Here is a 16,362-nt window from a genome sequence, read left to right as displayed (position 1 = left end):
GTGGGCAAAAAATTGGCAGATGAGTATAATGTGGGAAAATGTGAGGTTGTCCATTTTGGAGGGAAGAATAGAAAATCAGAATATTATTTACATGGGGAGAGAGACTGCAGAATACTGTGGTACAGAGGGATCTGAGTGTCCTTGTACCTGAACCACAAGAAGTTGGCATGCAGGTACTGCAAGTAATTAGGAAGGCAAATGGAATGTTGGCATTTATTGCAAGGGGGATGGAGTATACAAGTAGGGAAGTCCTGCTACAACTGTACAGGGCATTGGTGTGAAGGCACCTAGAGTACTGCATACAGTTTTGGACTCCTTACTTAAGGAGGGATATACTTGCATTGGAAGCAGTTAAGAGAAGGTTCATGAGGCTGATTCCAGGATGAAGGGGTTGTCTTATGTGGAAAGGTTCAGCAGGTTGGGCCTATATTCATTGGACTTTAGCAAAATGAGAGGGCTTGGCAGGGTTGATGCTGAGAGGATGTTTCCCCTCATGGGGAAGTCTAGAACTAGGGGCACAGTTTCAAAATAAGGGGTCTTCCTTTTTAGAGGAGATGTGGAATTTCTTCTCTCAGAGTTGTTAGTCTTTGGAATTCTCTTCCCCAGACAGCAGTGGAGGCTGGGTCATTGAATATAGTCAAGGCTGAGTTAGACACATTTTTGATCTACAAGGGAGTCCAGGGTTATGGGGGTGTTGGCAGGAAAGTGGAGTGAAGGCCACAGTCAGATCAACCTTGATCTTATTGAATGGCAGAGCAGGTTTAAGGGGCCGAATGGCCTACTCGTGATCCTATTTCTTATGTTCCTATATTGGTGCAACCCCTGTGGCTTCAGCAGAGGTAGAGGCAGGCTGCTCATATTGCTTGCTTTGACTGTTCAGATGCTGCTGGCTGATATTGTATGGGATCTGGAGCCCATGAGGGCCCTGACAAAGACCACCCCACCCGCAATCTGTTGACATGAAAACTTGCTAGGTCGAAGGATAATTTTTTAGTCCACTGACTGAAAACCTGAATATTAAACTGGTGGAGATGAACCACTCAAACCTCGCAAGCTTCGAACTCTGTCTGCTGACCGTGAGCACCAAGGCATATTCCCTGTTGTAGACTGTAGTGTTTAGTGGCTTAATTGATCTGTGTTTGATTGTATTAGTCTGTTCACCAATCGATGCTTGCTGTGCTCAATAATTTAAGCCTAATGGAGGAGGTTTGTGGATAGAGAACTTTCTGAAAAGAACAGACAGAAACTTCCTTCAGCAACACAGTAGAGATCTTTCTGGAAAGAACAGAGATCTGTCTCGAAGGAATTCCGCTCCATTGCTTTCTCCTGGAGAACTACTGAATCAGCGTCCACCTCTTCAAGACCACCAAAGGAAAGTTGCACGATCACTGAATCCAGCCTGAAGCTAGCCAAGTCACAACCTCCACATGAAATCTACCCTTTTCATTTCTCTGGACTCTGATTCCTTCCCTATTCTGTACCGTGTGTCAAAGTTGCAGAGTATTTTATTATTTTTACTTAGATCAGTTTAAATACTGTTATCGCACGACCGTTCAAGACAAATCAAATATATGATTCTGATTGTGGTGGGAACAGTGCACTGTCAATTCAGATCCGTCACTCCGCAGATTGCCTAACATATCACTTTTTAAACTTTCCAAATTAAAGTAAACCACAGCCGAATTGAACCATCTATTAATCCCCGAATGAGGCGAACCAAACCAGGTGTCTTTAGATCAACAAATTAACTATTTATTAGAAAAAACACAATTCTTAAACGCTACTAAGATAAAAACATTTAAAATAGAAACATTAGTCTCCTTGCAGATTTACACTCCCCAAAGAACAATCCTCTGATTAAAGTCCACGCGCAATCTTCCAGAGTCATAGAGAGATACAGTACTGAAACAGGCCCTTTGGCCCACCAAGTCTGTACCGACCGTCAACCACCCATTGATACTAATCCTACGTTAATCCCATATTCCCTACCACATCCCCACTTTCCCTCAATTCTCCTACCACCTACCTACACTAGGGCAATTTACAATGAGGAAAGGAAAACAGTCCGACATCTGAAGCTTCAAACTTCTCTTTCTTCCAGTGATGACCACAGCAGATCAACAACTCGCAACCACTTTCAATAGAATCAATCTGGCTTTAGAATTTTGAGGGTTAAAAATATAGTCACAGTTTAAATTCTCTTCCTTCAGTTTAAATTAATACAGATCTCTGTTCAGTTCATGCTGGCCCAGCTGTCTGCCTGTTAGAACAGTCTGTCTCAGATAAAAAGCCAGTTTAAAAGTTAATCGCAACATTGTATATCAATCCTCAATATGAGTGGCTGTATCCAATGGCAACCCAAATGCACCTTCTCAGTAACTCCTGAGGCTTGCTTGTTCTTAAAGCAGTACTGAGCCTTTGCTGTCTTAAAGACACACTGCATATTTCCCCCCCCCAAAAAAAACACTGTCATGACAATACAATAAAGTTAACTTCTTTATTTGTTCAACTCAAGAAAACCTGTTTGGCTCTTTATGATCACTGTGTGGTAAACAGTTAAGGACTCGCTGAATTGGCAAATATATTCACTTAAAGAAATAAATCTGTTGTGATCAAACATGAAGAGGGAAAAGAGGGGACCCTTCGACCCCTCGTCATTTGATCGTAACACTTTGCAGGGCAGACTCTGCCATCAGGACAAAAGGCAGCATCTGGGGCACTGTCTGGGATGGGGGGGGGTTGCGTTGGTGGGGCGCTACGGTGAGAAGTGTAAGTACTTTCAGCAGAGTCCCCTCTTCCATGTTCCATTTCTCCAACTTCCCTCTTGTGGCCTTCTAGGTTCTTGCTAACAATGAGCTGGAGAGCACTTTGCTGCACATCAGTGAGGTGTTCAACCAGCATGTACTCGGTTGACTGCTGCATCTGTTGCACCATACAGGTGGCCATTCTTTCCATGGATGTAGACATAATTGCGCATCATGGCACTCATTTTAGAGCTGGACTTCTCATATCTCCATACAGTCGTGCGCAGAAAACAAAGATTAGGCATAAATGCGTAATTTTCTGGCTGACAAGATATAATGAGGGTTGTGCCGCAGGGATCAGTGCTTGGGCCACACCATTTTACAATTTATATAAATGAATTGGATGAAGGGACTGAAGGTATGGTTGCTAAATTTGCTGATGGCACAAAGGTAGGTAGGAAAGTAAGTTATGAAGAGGATATAAGGAGGCTACAAGGGATATAGACAGGTTAAGTGAATGGGCAAAGATCTGGCGAAATGAGTATAATGTGGGAAAATGTGGAATTGTCCATTTTAGCAGGAAGAATAAAAAAGAAGCATATTATCTAAATTGTGAGAGATTGCAGAGTTCTGAGATGCAGAGGGATCTGGATGTCCTAGTGCATGAATCACAAAAGATTAATATGCAAGTACAGCAAGTAATTAGGAAGGCTAATAGAATATTATCATTTATTGCGAGGGAAATTGAATACAAAAGTAGGGCGGTTATGCTGAGACCACATGTGGAGTACTGTGTACAGTATTGGTTTCCTTATTTAAGGAAGGATGTAAATGTGTTGGAAGCAGTTCAGAGAAGGTTTACTAGACTAATATCTGGAATGGGCGGGCTGTCTTATGAGGAAAGGTTGGACAGGCTAGGCTTGTATCCGCTGGAGTTTAGAAGAGTAAGAGCCAACTTGATTGAAACATATAAGATTCTGAGGGGTCTTGACAGGATGGATGTGGACAAGATGTTTCCTCTTGTGGAAGAATCTAGAACTAGGGGTCAATGTTTAAAAATAAGGGGTTGGCCATTTAAGACAGATGAGGAGAATTCTTTTCTCTGAGGGTCGTGAGTGTTTGGAACTCTCTTCCTCAAAAGGAAGTGGAAGCAGAGTCTTTGAATATTTTTAAGGCAGAGGTAGATAGATTCTTGATAAGCAAGGAGGTGAAGTGTTATTTGGGGTAGGCAGGAATGTCGAGTTGAGGTTACAATCAGATCAGCCATGATCTTATGGAATGGCGGAGCAGGCTCAAGGGGCCAAGTGGCCTACTCCTGCTCCTAATTCATTTGTTCGCCTGAAGATTGAGGTCTGGAGTGGAGGGGAGCCGGAGGCTCTAGTCAGGGGAAGGTCAGGGTCCAAAGCAGAGGAGATTGGAGCCTGGGATTGATGGAAGATCGGAGTCTGGAGCAAACAGAAGATCAGTGACCAGAGGGGAGATCTGAAGATTCTAGGAGAAGAGGAGTGAGATCAGAAGGGTTGGGGTAGGGGTGCTCAAACACAGGGTTGGGAGAAGCAGCTGAACTGGATCCAGCAGTCAAGTGGAAAGGCACTTACTGCCTGGATCCAGCCGTCCTTTTCCCCCTTTAGCTGCTGTGTTTCCCGAGGTCTGGGAAACCTGGCAAACCAGAGTTAAATTTTAAAATGGTGGTTAATTCTCAGGCATGCAGTCTCATTATAATATTTAAATGTTTTAATATTTATCCGTGTCTTGCAAGCTTGTTGATTGCCCACCTCCGTTAAAATAATTAGGCAGTTTGAGGTGAGATGTGATCAGGTTTCCAATTTTTAATGTTTATTTTACATCCCATATGACCCAAAACCACTGGTTTTGGAGGAGTTAAAGCTCCTACCGTTATTTCTCTCACTGTGTATTTATGGGCTGAATTTTGTTGAGCCAGTGTGGGTCTCAACGCTGGGCCAAAAAGGCAAGGGGAACCCAGCCTTGGCCCTTTAAAGACCCCCACCCCGGCTTAATTTAACGGTGCTCGGGCAATTAACTGTTCAGTATCAGAGTCCCTGTCCCTTTAAGGACATGGATCCTGCTGCCAGAGCTATTGGCCAATCAGAGGGCCTTCAGCTCAGTAATATCAGCAGCGTCACCGGGAGCAGTGGCCAATGCTGGTACTACGAGGCCTATGGCCAGGGCCAGTGCTGGAGCTCCGGACCCCAGGTAAATGTGGCAGGGTGGGGAGGGTGGTCTTTGAGGGCGGGGTGTTTTAGTGGAGGGGTGGCCTTTGCCATCAGGACCCCTCCCCCCTCCACAGTGGGCCACAGATCGGCCCCGGAAGGGGCCAACACCCACCCCAAGCTTGCAGGGAGGCCGCCTTGTTACACTGGGCGACTCCCCACGTGGCGGAGACTCCCGCCACGTCGCTGGTGTAATACTCTGCCCCACCTTCAGCTATTTTATGGGTTCCACCCACCCCCCTCCCCTCCCCCCACCTCCCATCCCATCTCCCATAAAATTCAGCCCATATGTCTTTGTCGTTCTGGGCACAGTTAATCAATTTGATTCCTTAGCAAAAACAAAAATAATCTGTATCAAAAGGTTGGATGTACACACAAAATGAATTACATACTGCCTGATGTCTGCAGAATTCATATGGTATGTATTGTTTAACCCATCTCATTAGCCCCAGTTTGATGCAAAATTGAAACCTGACGCTTTTGTCAAAGTAAGTTATAACTCATCATCTGTGTTCAACACTCATGAAATGTTCTATTCTTTAGAACATTGTATTTTTTTGCTGTCCTGTCTATTTGGTAGTTATATAAATAAGCTTTGTAACATACTCCTTTTACAGTTTATGCTTGTATCTTGAGTAAATAGGTTGTCCAGTCTGGAGGTGGCAAAGCCATAGCTGGGAGCTTCAGCATCAGATGAACTGAGGAAGGGATAAAAGAAATAAAATGGGCTGAAACAAAATTGGCCCTGACTTTTTGTACAGTATTAATAAAAATGCATAGTGCAGTATGTACTTCCAAGGCAAACTGTAAATCTATTTACAAATAAACATTTCTTGGGATGGGGAGCAATGATTACTGGAGCTCTAAAGAAATCAGTTCTTGAATTTCTGTTTTTCACTACCTTCATATAAATAGGAATTCTAAGGTTGATGACACTACAGAATTGTGTGGAATTGCAACCTGCATTGATAGGTCTGGATTCAGCTGGAAAGACAATAGCCAGATAGAATTTGGATAAATTATTGGATATTGGCATTTAGTGGACACAAATGTGGTAGATTCAAAACTAAGAACATAAAATATGACAACATAATGGGATATTAAACTACGATGAAAATGACCTAACGCAGACAAAGATCTATTTCTATGGCCGACTAGTGTTACAGCCTATCAACAAGCTGTGCTATGTAGTAAAGATGGGGTTTTGTGTATCCAGTTGCTCACACTGCCAGAATAATGGGTTGGCACCAATTGAAGATTCGGTATTTCCTAGCGGGTTGGAATCAAAAATCAGAGGCTGAGTCAGCCCATGTTATCTTTGTACATCTTCTCATTGCTGCTTGAAGATATCAGAGAGCAGATAGTCTGTTACCTGAAGAATGATTCTCAGGGAAATCAAACAAGTGGGAAAAATAAAAAAAAAATGATTAAAATAGCTATAATGAAAATGAAGATTTGTCTCCATGCCTTTTAGGTGTACAATATAAATCTAAATGAGAGACAAATGAACCAATTATGCTGCAGTTTTTAAGTCAATGCAATGAGGTTTTTGGCTGTATCAATACAAAAAATGCATAATAATTAGGCAGTGAAGTCTTCAAATTAACTGTATAATGAATTTTGAAAACTGGTGTGTGACCACCTCAAATAACTAGTGTCTCACCATCTCAGCTTTGCACTTACTGCATTATTTGTTCAAACTAGTGTGAAACCAACTTTAAAATTTATAGGCAACTGAACTTTTTAAAGTTACTTTTTTAAAGCTTTTGAGTTAACAAAGAGTAAACTGTCCTGTTGTGTTTTCGCTGACATTAAAAATTATTTTTCTCATCCCCTTAGGAATCCATGCATCTTGCACTGTTCCATTGATTCTATTCATAGAAGGTTACAGCACAGAAGGTGGCCATTTGGTCCCTTATGCTTGTGCCAGCTTTTTGAAGGAGCTATCCACTTATTCCTACTTCACTACTCTTTCCCCATAGCCATTCTTTTTTTTCCTTTTCAAGTATGTATCCTGTTCTTTTTAGAAAGTTATTAGCGATTCTGCTTCCACTACCCTTTCAGGCAGTGCACTCAAGACCATAACAACAGCATGAAAAGCGTTCTCCTCATCTCACTTCTAGTTCTTTTGCCAATTATCTTAAATCTGTGACTTCTGGTTATCGACCTACCCACCTGTGGTAACAGTTTCTCCTTATCTCTTAAACCCCTTTATCCTGTCCCCTCCACCCTCACTTCCAATAATAAGTGCAAGTAACTCAAGGACTTCTTTATGATTAAGATCGAGACCATCCTATCAGCTGCCTCTGCCAAATCCCTCCCTTCCACTAGCCCACCTGGCCAAACTTCCCATAATGCTCCCTCCTGCCCTAGCCCTGAACTTGCATCTTTCTCTAGTTTCTCTCCTATCTCACCTCATGCCCTGTCTGAGCTCATCTTGTCCATGACCTTCTGCTCCCTCAATCCTATTCCCACTACTGATCACCCAACTCGCCCAACTTCTCCTCCTAGTCTCTGTGTTAGGCAATATTATAAACGGTTTTCTCTCTTCAGATGTTGTTCCTCTCTCCTTTTAAATCTGCCGTCATCACGCTCTCCTCAAAAAACCAACCTTTGACCCCACCGCCCTTGCAAAATACTGTCCCCTTTCCAACCTCCCTTTCCTATCCAAAGTCCTTGAATGTGTTGTCTGCTCCCTAATCCAATCCCATCTTTCCCGGAACTCCATGTTTGAATCCATCCAATCAGGTTTATGATGCTGCCACAATACCGAAACAGCTTTTATCAAAGTCACAAATAACATCCTATGTGACTGACAAAGATAAACTTTCACTTCTTGTCCTTCTTGACCTGTCGACAGCCATTGACGTGGTTGACCACACCATCCTCCTCCAACGCCTCTCCACTGTCACCCAGCTGGGTGGGATTGCTCTCATCTGGTTCCATTCTTATCAGAGCCAGAGAATCACTTGCAATATCTTCTCTTCCTGTTCCTGCACTGTTACCTCTGGTGACCCCCAAGGATCTATCCTTGGCCCCCTCCTGTTTCTCATCTACATGCTGCCCCTCTGTGACATCATCCGAAAGCACAGCATTAGTTTTCACATGTATGTTGACGACACTCAGTTCTACCTCACCACCACTTCGCTCGACTCTTCCACTGTTGTTAAATTTATCAGACTGCTTATTTGACATCCAGTACTGGATGAGCAGAAATTTCCTCCAATTAAATCTTGGGAAGACTGAAGCCATAGTTTTCAGTCCCTGGTCCAAACTCCGTTCTCTAGCTACCAACTCCATTCCTCTCCCTGGCGACAGTCTGAGATTAAGCCAGTCTGTTCACAGTCTTTGTCACGTTTGACCCCGCGATGAGCTTCCAACCTCATATTCGTGCCATCACCTAAGATCGCCTCCGTAACATTGCCTGACTTCACCCTTGTCTCAGTTCACCTGCTGCTGAAACTCTCATTCATGCCTTTGTTATCTCTAGACTTGACTATCCCAATGCACTCCAGGCTGGTTTCCCACATTCTACCCTCTCTAAACTTGAAGTCATCCAAAACTCTGCTGCCCGTGTCTTAACTTGCACCAAGTCCAGTTCTCCTATCACCCCTGTGCTCGCTGACCTACATTGGCTCTTGGCCAAGCAATGTCTTGAGTTTAAAATTCTCATCTTTATTTTCAATTCCCTCCATGACCTTGCCCCTTCCAATCTCTGTAATCTCCTCCAGCACCGGAACCTTCCAAGATAGCTGCACTCCTCTAATTGTGAAATCTGTGAATCCCTGATTTTAATTGCTCCACCAGTGGTGGCCATGCCTTCAGCTGCCTAGGTCCCAAGCTCTGGAATACCCTCCCCGCACCTCTCCGCCTCTCCACATCACTTTCCTCCTTTAAGACACTCCTTAAAACCTATTTCATCTCTTTGACCAAACTTTTGGTCATCTGATTTATATCTCCCTTTGTGGTTCAGTGTCATACTTTGTTTTATCATGCTCCTGTAAAGCGCCTTGGGACATTTTATTACATTCAAGGCACTATATAGATATAAATTGTTCTATCAAAACGCTCATAATTTTGAATGCCTCTATTAAATCTCTTCGTTTTCCTCTCTATTCTCAGGAGAACAATCCCAACTTCTTTAGTCTCTCCACATAATTGAGTTCCCTCATCCTCTGCATAAATCTCCTCTGCATCCCCTGTTAATACAGATTTCCAATCAGGAACTGTGGAACAGGAGAACAGGTTGCCTCACCCTACTCCTAGGGAGAAACACCTTTGGTTCTATCAATGCCCCCCTCCTTTTCTTGAGAAACTATGACTAAATGTAGAATTTATTTATTTATTTAATTAACATTATTTGGAACTGTCAGCACTTGTCCACTCTACCCACTTATAGGCAAATGACATGCCAGAAGCCACTAAAGGTCTAGATTACTATTTAATGAGCTGGGTGGCCTTTTCTGAATTATAAATGTGTTCCAATGCGACTGCTGTATTCAGTATCTTTTCAATTTTGAATATTATGATATGACTAAATGAGTTACTCATGTTATCCATAAATTCTGATTTAGATGGAAATCTCTGTCAGAAAAATGGTGAATGGTGTTTACATAAAAGAAATTCAAGATTAAAGAGGGATGATGACAGTAAATTACAGGGAATGTTCGCAAGCTTACCAGATACATCATCACAGGTTATCTCAACATCCTTAGCAGATCAAGTCATTGGTGTAGAAGGAGAAACAGGTAAGGTAAATTTGCATAATCAAGATAATGCTGAATTTTACCATTCAGTTTTGCAAATGCACTTAATGAGCAAGTCATAATATTGGTTATACAAAAGCAAAATACTGCAGATGCTGGAAATCTGAAACAAAGCAGAAAATGCTGGAAATCCTCCACAGGGGATTCCCCCCACTCCTTCCGCCCCCCTGCCCCACTGTGGTTGACAGGGCCCTCAACTGTGTACGATCTATTTCACACACTTCTGCTGTCATGCCTTCCCCTCCCTTCCCGAACAATGATAGGGTTCCCCTTGTCCTCATCCTCCACCCCACCAGCTTCCGCATTCAACGGATCATTCTCTGCCACTTCTGCCACCTTCAGCGTGATGCCACCAGCAAATATTTCTTCCCCCCCCCCCCCTCCCTTTTCAGCATTCCAAAGGGACCATTCCGCTTCTCTGTCACCCCCAATACCGCCGCCACCCCCCCCCCTCCACTTTCCTACGGCACCTTTCTGTGCTAGCGCAGGAGATGCACCACCTGCCCTTTTACCTCCTCCCTTCCTACCGTCGAGGCCCCAAACATTCCTTCCAAGTGAAACAGGATTTATTTGTACTTCTTTCAATTTAGTAAACTGTATTCGCTGCTCAGAATGTGGTTTCCTGTACATTTGGGAGACTAAACGCAGACTGGGTGACCATTTTGCTGAACACCTCCGTTCAGTCAGCAAGCGCAACCCTGAACTGCCTGCCACTTGTCATTTTAATTCTCCACCTTGCTCCCACTCTGACCTTTCTGTCCTTGGCCAGCGACAGTGTTCCAATGAAGCTCAATGCAAACTCGAGGGACAGCACCTCATCTTTCCACTGGGCACTTTTACAGCCTTCTGGACTCAACATTGAATTCAATAATTTTAGATCACAACCTCTGACCCCATTTTTTTCTTTACTCGTGTTTTTTTGCTTCCCTCTCCCCACCCCACCCCTCTTTCCTTCTTAATTCCTTTACTTCATGTTCAGATGGCTGCTCTCCTGCCATTTACACCTCATCCAGACACATCTTTTGTTTCTTTACTTGGCTTTGTACCATGAAAACTTTGTCATTTATTCTCTTCTGCCATCTACCCTATCAGAGACCTTCCCTTTTGTGCTTCTTCCCCTCCCCCCGCCCACCCTTCCACTTGCTTAAAACCTATTACATTTCTAACCTTTGCCAGTTCTGATGAAAAGTTATCGACCTTAAATGTTAACTCTGTTTTTCTTTCCACAGATGCTGCCTGACCTGCTGAGTAATTCCAGCATTTTCTGTGATAATATTTGTTATGCTGACTGTGGAATGTTTCTTTGTAGGATTCTGGTTAAAAACAGATGATATGATTGTTCTGTATGATTTTGGCACAGACATAGTCGTTAGATTAGAAATGTTAATCATCAAATTCATTTGAAAACCAAAAAATTGAGAATATTTTCATGTTTCCACAAAAATTGTTGTATTGTTTTTCTAAATATAAATTTTTAGACAATTTATTACTTGTTTCCCTCTGCCATTTTCCCCCATTATTTCTCAATCCCTGAACATATTTACTGTCTGTGATCTCAAATTCTCAACTTAGGATCACTTGCTAATTTAAAGTAATTTTAATCGGTATAAGGACTACATTTGTCATCTGCCCTTAAATCCTCTCCAAAATGGTGCTGGTATTTTTATCTGTCTCAGGATGTTTTTAACCATGATAAAGAGCTATAAGTTTGGAAGTGCATTGACATTTGGATGAGATATTAAACTAAGGCTCTGACTGCCTTTCAGCTGGATCAAAATTAAAACATGACTCATGTTTCTCTCAAAAATACGCACAAGTGCGCACACATAGAGAGGATAAGTAACAAACACGCTCCCAATATTAAAGGCAAGACTACAAAGGGTTAATGACTTTTAGCTCTGCAGAGAAGAACACAGGCACACACAGATATCAACAGACTTTCATTCAAAATAAAATCCAGTTGCCTTTATCTTAAAACAGAACATGATGTCTATTCCTTTCTCGCAGCAGTTTTAACTTTTGCTATGAGCCTTTTTAACTTATTTCTTTTCCTCTTAACTGTTTTCCCTACCCAGGGTTTTCTTTTATGCCACTCTTTTACAACATTTGAATGTTGTAACTTCACATCCTCCTGTGCAATCCCTTTTCATCCTCTCATGTCCTGTAACTTTAAACCTCCACGCTCATACTTTTCTCTTTCTGCTTGTAACTCCTTCAACGACCTACTAATCACTACCTCTCTGTCACTAGCTTTTGTGTTCTTTCCCTCAATTTCTTTTCTAAACTTGATCTTTTCATATTCATCATCTTTAAACTGTCTCTGATCTGCCATAACGCAAACAGTCTTTAGCATACCAGGGTGGCAGGTTGTACCTTGCATCCATTGTTCAGCTACACACATTGGGCTGTCGCCACTCAGGATCATTCAAACCCATCCCTCATTTTGAGGTAACTTTCCTGCTATGTGCTTAGTTACTAGTTCATGCATGGTTTCACCCTTAAAATTTGAGTGTGTCACGGTTATATATTAACTGTAAAGAGCTAGGAACTAATTGTTATGTGCAAGTGTTACAGGGGATCACATTCACTGCTGCACTGGAGAGTCACGCGACACGTAACACTACACCACTCTAAGCAGTTCTTACCAGGCAGCATGGAAGCCGAATGAAATAAACAAAGAACTCCAGCCTTTCCAAGTCTAAAGTGTGATTATTTCTAACATATGGGAACCAGAAGACAACCAGAGGAAATAATATGGTGGCAGCAGGTGTCTGTGAGTAAACCTAAAACATTTTAAATGAATTTAATGCTGACTTAGATTGAAAAAAGCAACCCAAATTAGTGCCAGAGAGACAAAAACTGAGTGAATCGTATGAAAATGAAATGACCACCGGCAGAGCAATGAATGCACAGTTACAGCCCATTAGTCCATAATGAATTGGGAAGCTGATGATGTCGTAGAGGTATTTCAGAAGTTTAAATAAAAGGGCAGATTGACATTCAGTAGATTACTAAAAGGCACTAGTGAAGAGGAGAGGGTCAGCTATATCCTTCTGTCGGCAGGAGATAAAGGATTAAATTTGTTTAATAGCTGGGAGCTGAGCGGAGAGGACAGCAGAAACCCAGACAAAATCTTTTGAAAGATTCAGCACCCATCTCTAACCAAAATCAAATCATCAGATCTATCAATATGAATATCGAGGCCTCAGACAGGAATTAGGTGAGCCTATTGACAGTTTTGTTACAAGATTGAAAAATGCAGCCAGAAAATGTGAATTTAAGGACACAGATGAAAGGCTGATAGATCAGCTAGTTTGGGGTTATGCACACCCTGAAGTACAAAAAGTTCTAATTGAAGAGGACAAGCTCACAATATCACAGGCTGTAGACACTGTCAGGGTACATGAAGCCACAAGCACCTAGATGAAGACACTGACTACCCAAACGGCTAGCCTTCAGTTAAGCCAAGAGAAAGGTAGCTGGGTTGATGCAATGAAACAGCAACAGAAGAATGCACACCAGACAGAGAAAAAGATGGGCAGGAGATGAAATGACCACATGAGTTCACAAACAGGAGGAAACGTCCTGCATATGGATCAATCTTCAGAGCTTGCAGAAAGGCAAATCACTGGGAAAAGATTGCGGAACAAAGGAAGAAGGTGGTAGACAAGTCACCAGAGGCAGAGCAACAGGGCGAATGAGTAGGAAAAGAAACCAAAACATCCATACCCCGGAAGATGGCAATGAGTTTGAGGACACAAGAGACATAGGAACCATACAACTGCATGAAATGTCTGGATGTGACGGTTCCCAGAGAAAGGAAATTCACACCACCGTTCAGATGAGTAAGAGGATGAGAAATAATCCCACAATGATAAATCTGAAGATCGATACCGCAGCACAGAGTAACATCATTCCACTCAGACTAAGATCTAAAGATCTAAGATCAAAATATCTTTCCTGAAAATTTGGAAGAAAGTGGTTATCCAAGGAAAATTGCTCTGAAACTGAACAACGTCATGCTAATGGAATCTGGGAGAACTGAGATTCGACAGCTAGGAACAATCCAAATCAGAGGGACACACAAAGGAAAACATGTTAACTATGTTCTACGTCACTAAAACAGATGGTCCTGCTATTCTGGGGTTGAGCAGTTGCGAAGAGCTGCAGATTATCTCAGTAAACCATGAGGTGAAGGAGGCGACACTGAGGTTTAAAGACAGTACAACCGTTGAAAAGCGCCATCCGACCAGAAGCAAAGGCGATCTGGTACAAATGTACCCAGAGTGTTTGAGATGGTCGGATGCTTTGAAGATTTTGAATATCACATCACTATTGACCCAGCAATGAAACCAGTGATTCATCCCCCAGGTAAAGTACCAGTAGAACTAAAAGGAAAGCTTGAAAGGAAGCTCCAAGAAATGGAAGAAAAGGTGATCGCCAGAATTACAGAGCCTATAGATTGGGTAAATTCCATCCTGGTGAGACAATAACCAAATGGACGGCTAGGAATTTGCTTGGATCCCAAAGATCTTAATCAAGCAATAAAGAGGGATCACTACCCTATTCCAACACTGGAAGAGATCACGCCAGCACTGGCAGGGGCAAAAGTTTTTCAGCAAGCTTGATGCCAGAAATGGCTACTGGAACATGAAGCTTGACAAGGAACCTTTGCTGTTGGCAGCATTCAGCACACACTTTGGATGGTACAAATTCCTGGCCTTAAAGTGAGCCAGAATGTGTTTCAGCAGAAAGTAGATGAGATGTACCAAGGTTGTAAAGGAGCAGTTGGCATAGCTGACATATCCACATATATGGTGTATATGGAATAGTCAGGGGACGTAGCGGGGGGGCCCGGAAAATACCTCCAGGAGAGGCCCACCTTGGGCCTCAACGGCGAGATAGCCTTCCCCCACCTCTAAGAGATGGAATCTTAATTTCAATATTAAAATCTGTGTTAATCACTGAATAATTAATGACCTTTCCACAATGGCTATCCCGCGGCGATTTCTGGCTAGTTGCCAGAAGTCCCGAGCTTTTGGATATTAATTTGGGGAGGGGGAAGGAGTGAAGTTTTCAGGATGGGGGGTGAGCAAGGAAAACACTTCCTATTGGTTGCGGGGGTGGTGGGAAGGGTTGAGGGTCATAGGTAATGAAGTTCGGGGTGGGGGGGGGGTGGCTAAATTCAAGACCTGAAAAGAGTTTTTTGGGGGTAGAAGGCAATTTACATATTTATTTTTCATTGGGAGTGTGGGAGAGGAAATTAAGAATGTGAATAAATGTCTATCTTTATTTTTCAGCATTCTGTCACTTAAAAAACTTTAATGAGTCCGAAGGGCCTGAAGCCCTTTAAAAATGGCGCCGGTGCCTGCGTGGTGGTGTCGTATGCCATAACCAGGGATGGCATTGGGGGCCACCTGCCGCATACCCAGTCTAGCAGATATGTCCTTTAAGACTCAGCCAGTAGTGGTGCTACCGAGCCATTCTTGGTGATGGACAATTTCGTCCCCCACCCAGAGTACATTCTGTGCCCTTGCCACCCTCAGTGCTTCCTCCAAGTGGTGTTCAACATGGAGGAGTACTGACTCATCAGCTGAGGGGGGGCGGTAGGTGGTAATCAGCAGGAGGTTTCCTTGTCCATGTTTGACCTGATGCCATGAGACTTCATGGGGTCCAGATTCGATGTTGAGGAATCCCAGGGCAACTCCCTCCCAACTGTATACCACTGTGCTACCACCTCTGCTGGGTCTGTCCTGAAGGTGGGACAGGACATACCCGGGATGGTGATGGCAGTGTCTGGGACATTGTCTGTCAGGTATGATTCCATGAGTATGACTACGTCAGGCTGTTGCTTGACTATTCTGTGGGACAGCTCTCCCAACGTTGTCACAAGCCCCCAGCTGTTAGTAAGGAGGACTTTGCAGGGTCGACAGGGCTGGATTTGCCGTTGTCATTTCCGGTGCCTAGGTTGATGCCAGGTGGTCTGTCCGGTTTCATTCCTTTTTATTGACTTTGTAGCGGTTAGATACAACTGAGTGGTTTGCTAGGCCATTTCAGAGGGCATGTAAGAGTCAACCACATTTCTGTGGGTCTGGAGTCACATGTAGGCCAGACCAGGTAAGGACAGATTTCCTTCCCTAAAGGACATTAGTGAATTAGTGGACATTAGTTTTTATACCAATCGACAATGGTTTCATGGCCATCATTAGACTAGCTTTTAATTCCAGATTTATTAATTGAATTCAAATTCCACCTTCTGCTGTGGTGGGATTTGAACCCATGTCCCCAGAGCAATACCTTGGGTCTCTGGGTTACTAGTCCAGTGACAATACCACTACGCCACCGCCTCCCCCTATGCATTTGACTGAGTATAGCATCAAGGAACCCTAGCAAAACTGGAGTCAATGGAAATTGGGGCGTGGGGAAACTCTCCATTGGTTGGAGTCATACCTAGCACAAAGGAAGACGGTTGTGGTTGTTGGAGGTCAGTCATCTCAGTCCCAGGACATCACTGCAGGAGTTCCTCAGGGTAATGTCGTAGGCCCAACCATCTTTCAGCTGCTTCATCAATGTCCTTCTCTCCATCTTAAGGTCGGAAGTGGGGATGTTTTTTGATGATTG

At 43.2% G+C, this 16,362-nt stretch overlaps 1 protein-coding gene across 3 annotated transcripts in view; it reads left to right on the top strand.

Annotated features, from left to right (window-relative positions):
- Positions 1-16,362, top strand: part of LOC137347529 (zona pellucida-binding protein 2-like) — a 119,424-nt gene that overhangs the window by 7,904 nt on the left and 95,158 nt on the right. For 2 of the 3 annotated variants that reach the window (XM_068011992.1, XM_068011985.1), the window contains exon 2: positions 9,550-9,723. In XM_068011992.1, the coding sequence (XP_067868093.1) occupies positions 9,550-9,723 (174 nt within the window). Of the gene's footprint in view, positions 1-9,549; positions 9,724-12,344; positions 12,515-16,362 lie in introns of those variants that run through there. The other variant, XM_068011998.1, reaches the window with a different exon arrangement.

This window comes from Heterodontus francisci, chromosome 2, assembly GCF_036365525.1.
Source record: "Heterodontus francisci isolate sHetFra1 chromosome 2, sHetFra1.hap1, whole genome shotgun sequence".
Lineage (NCBI taxonomy): Eukaryota > Metazoa > Chordata > Chondrichthyes > Heterodontiformes > Heterodontidae > Heterodontus > Heterodontus francisci.
This window is presented reverse-complemented; position numbering and strand designations above follow the sequence as displayed.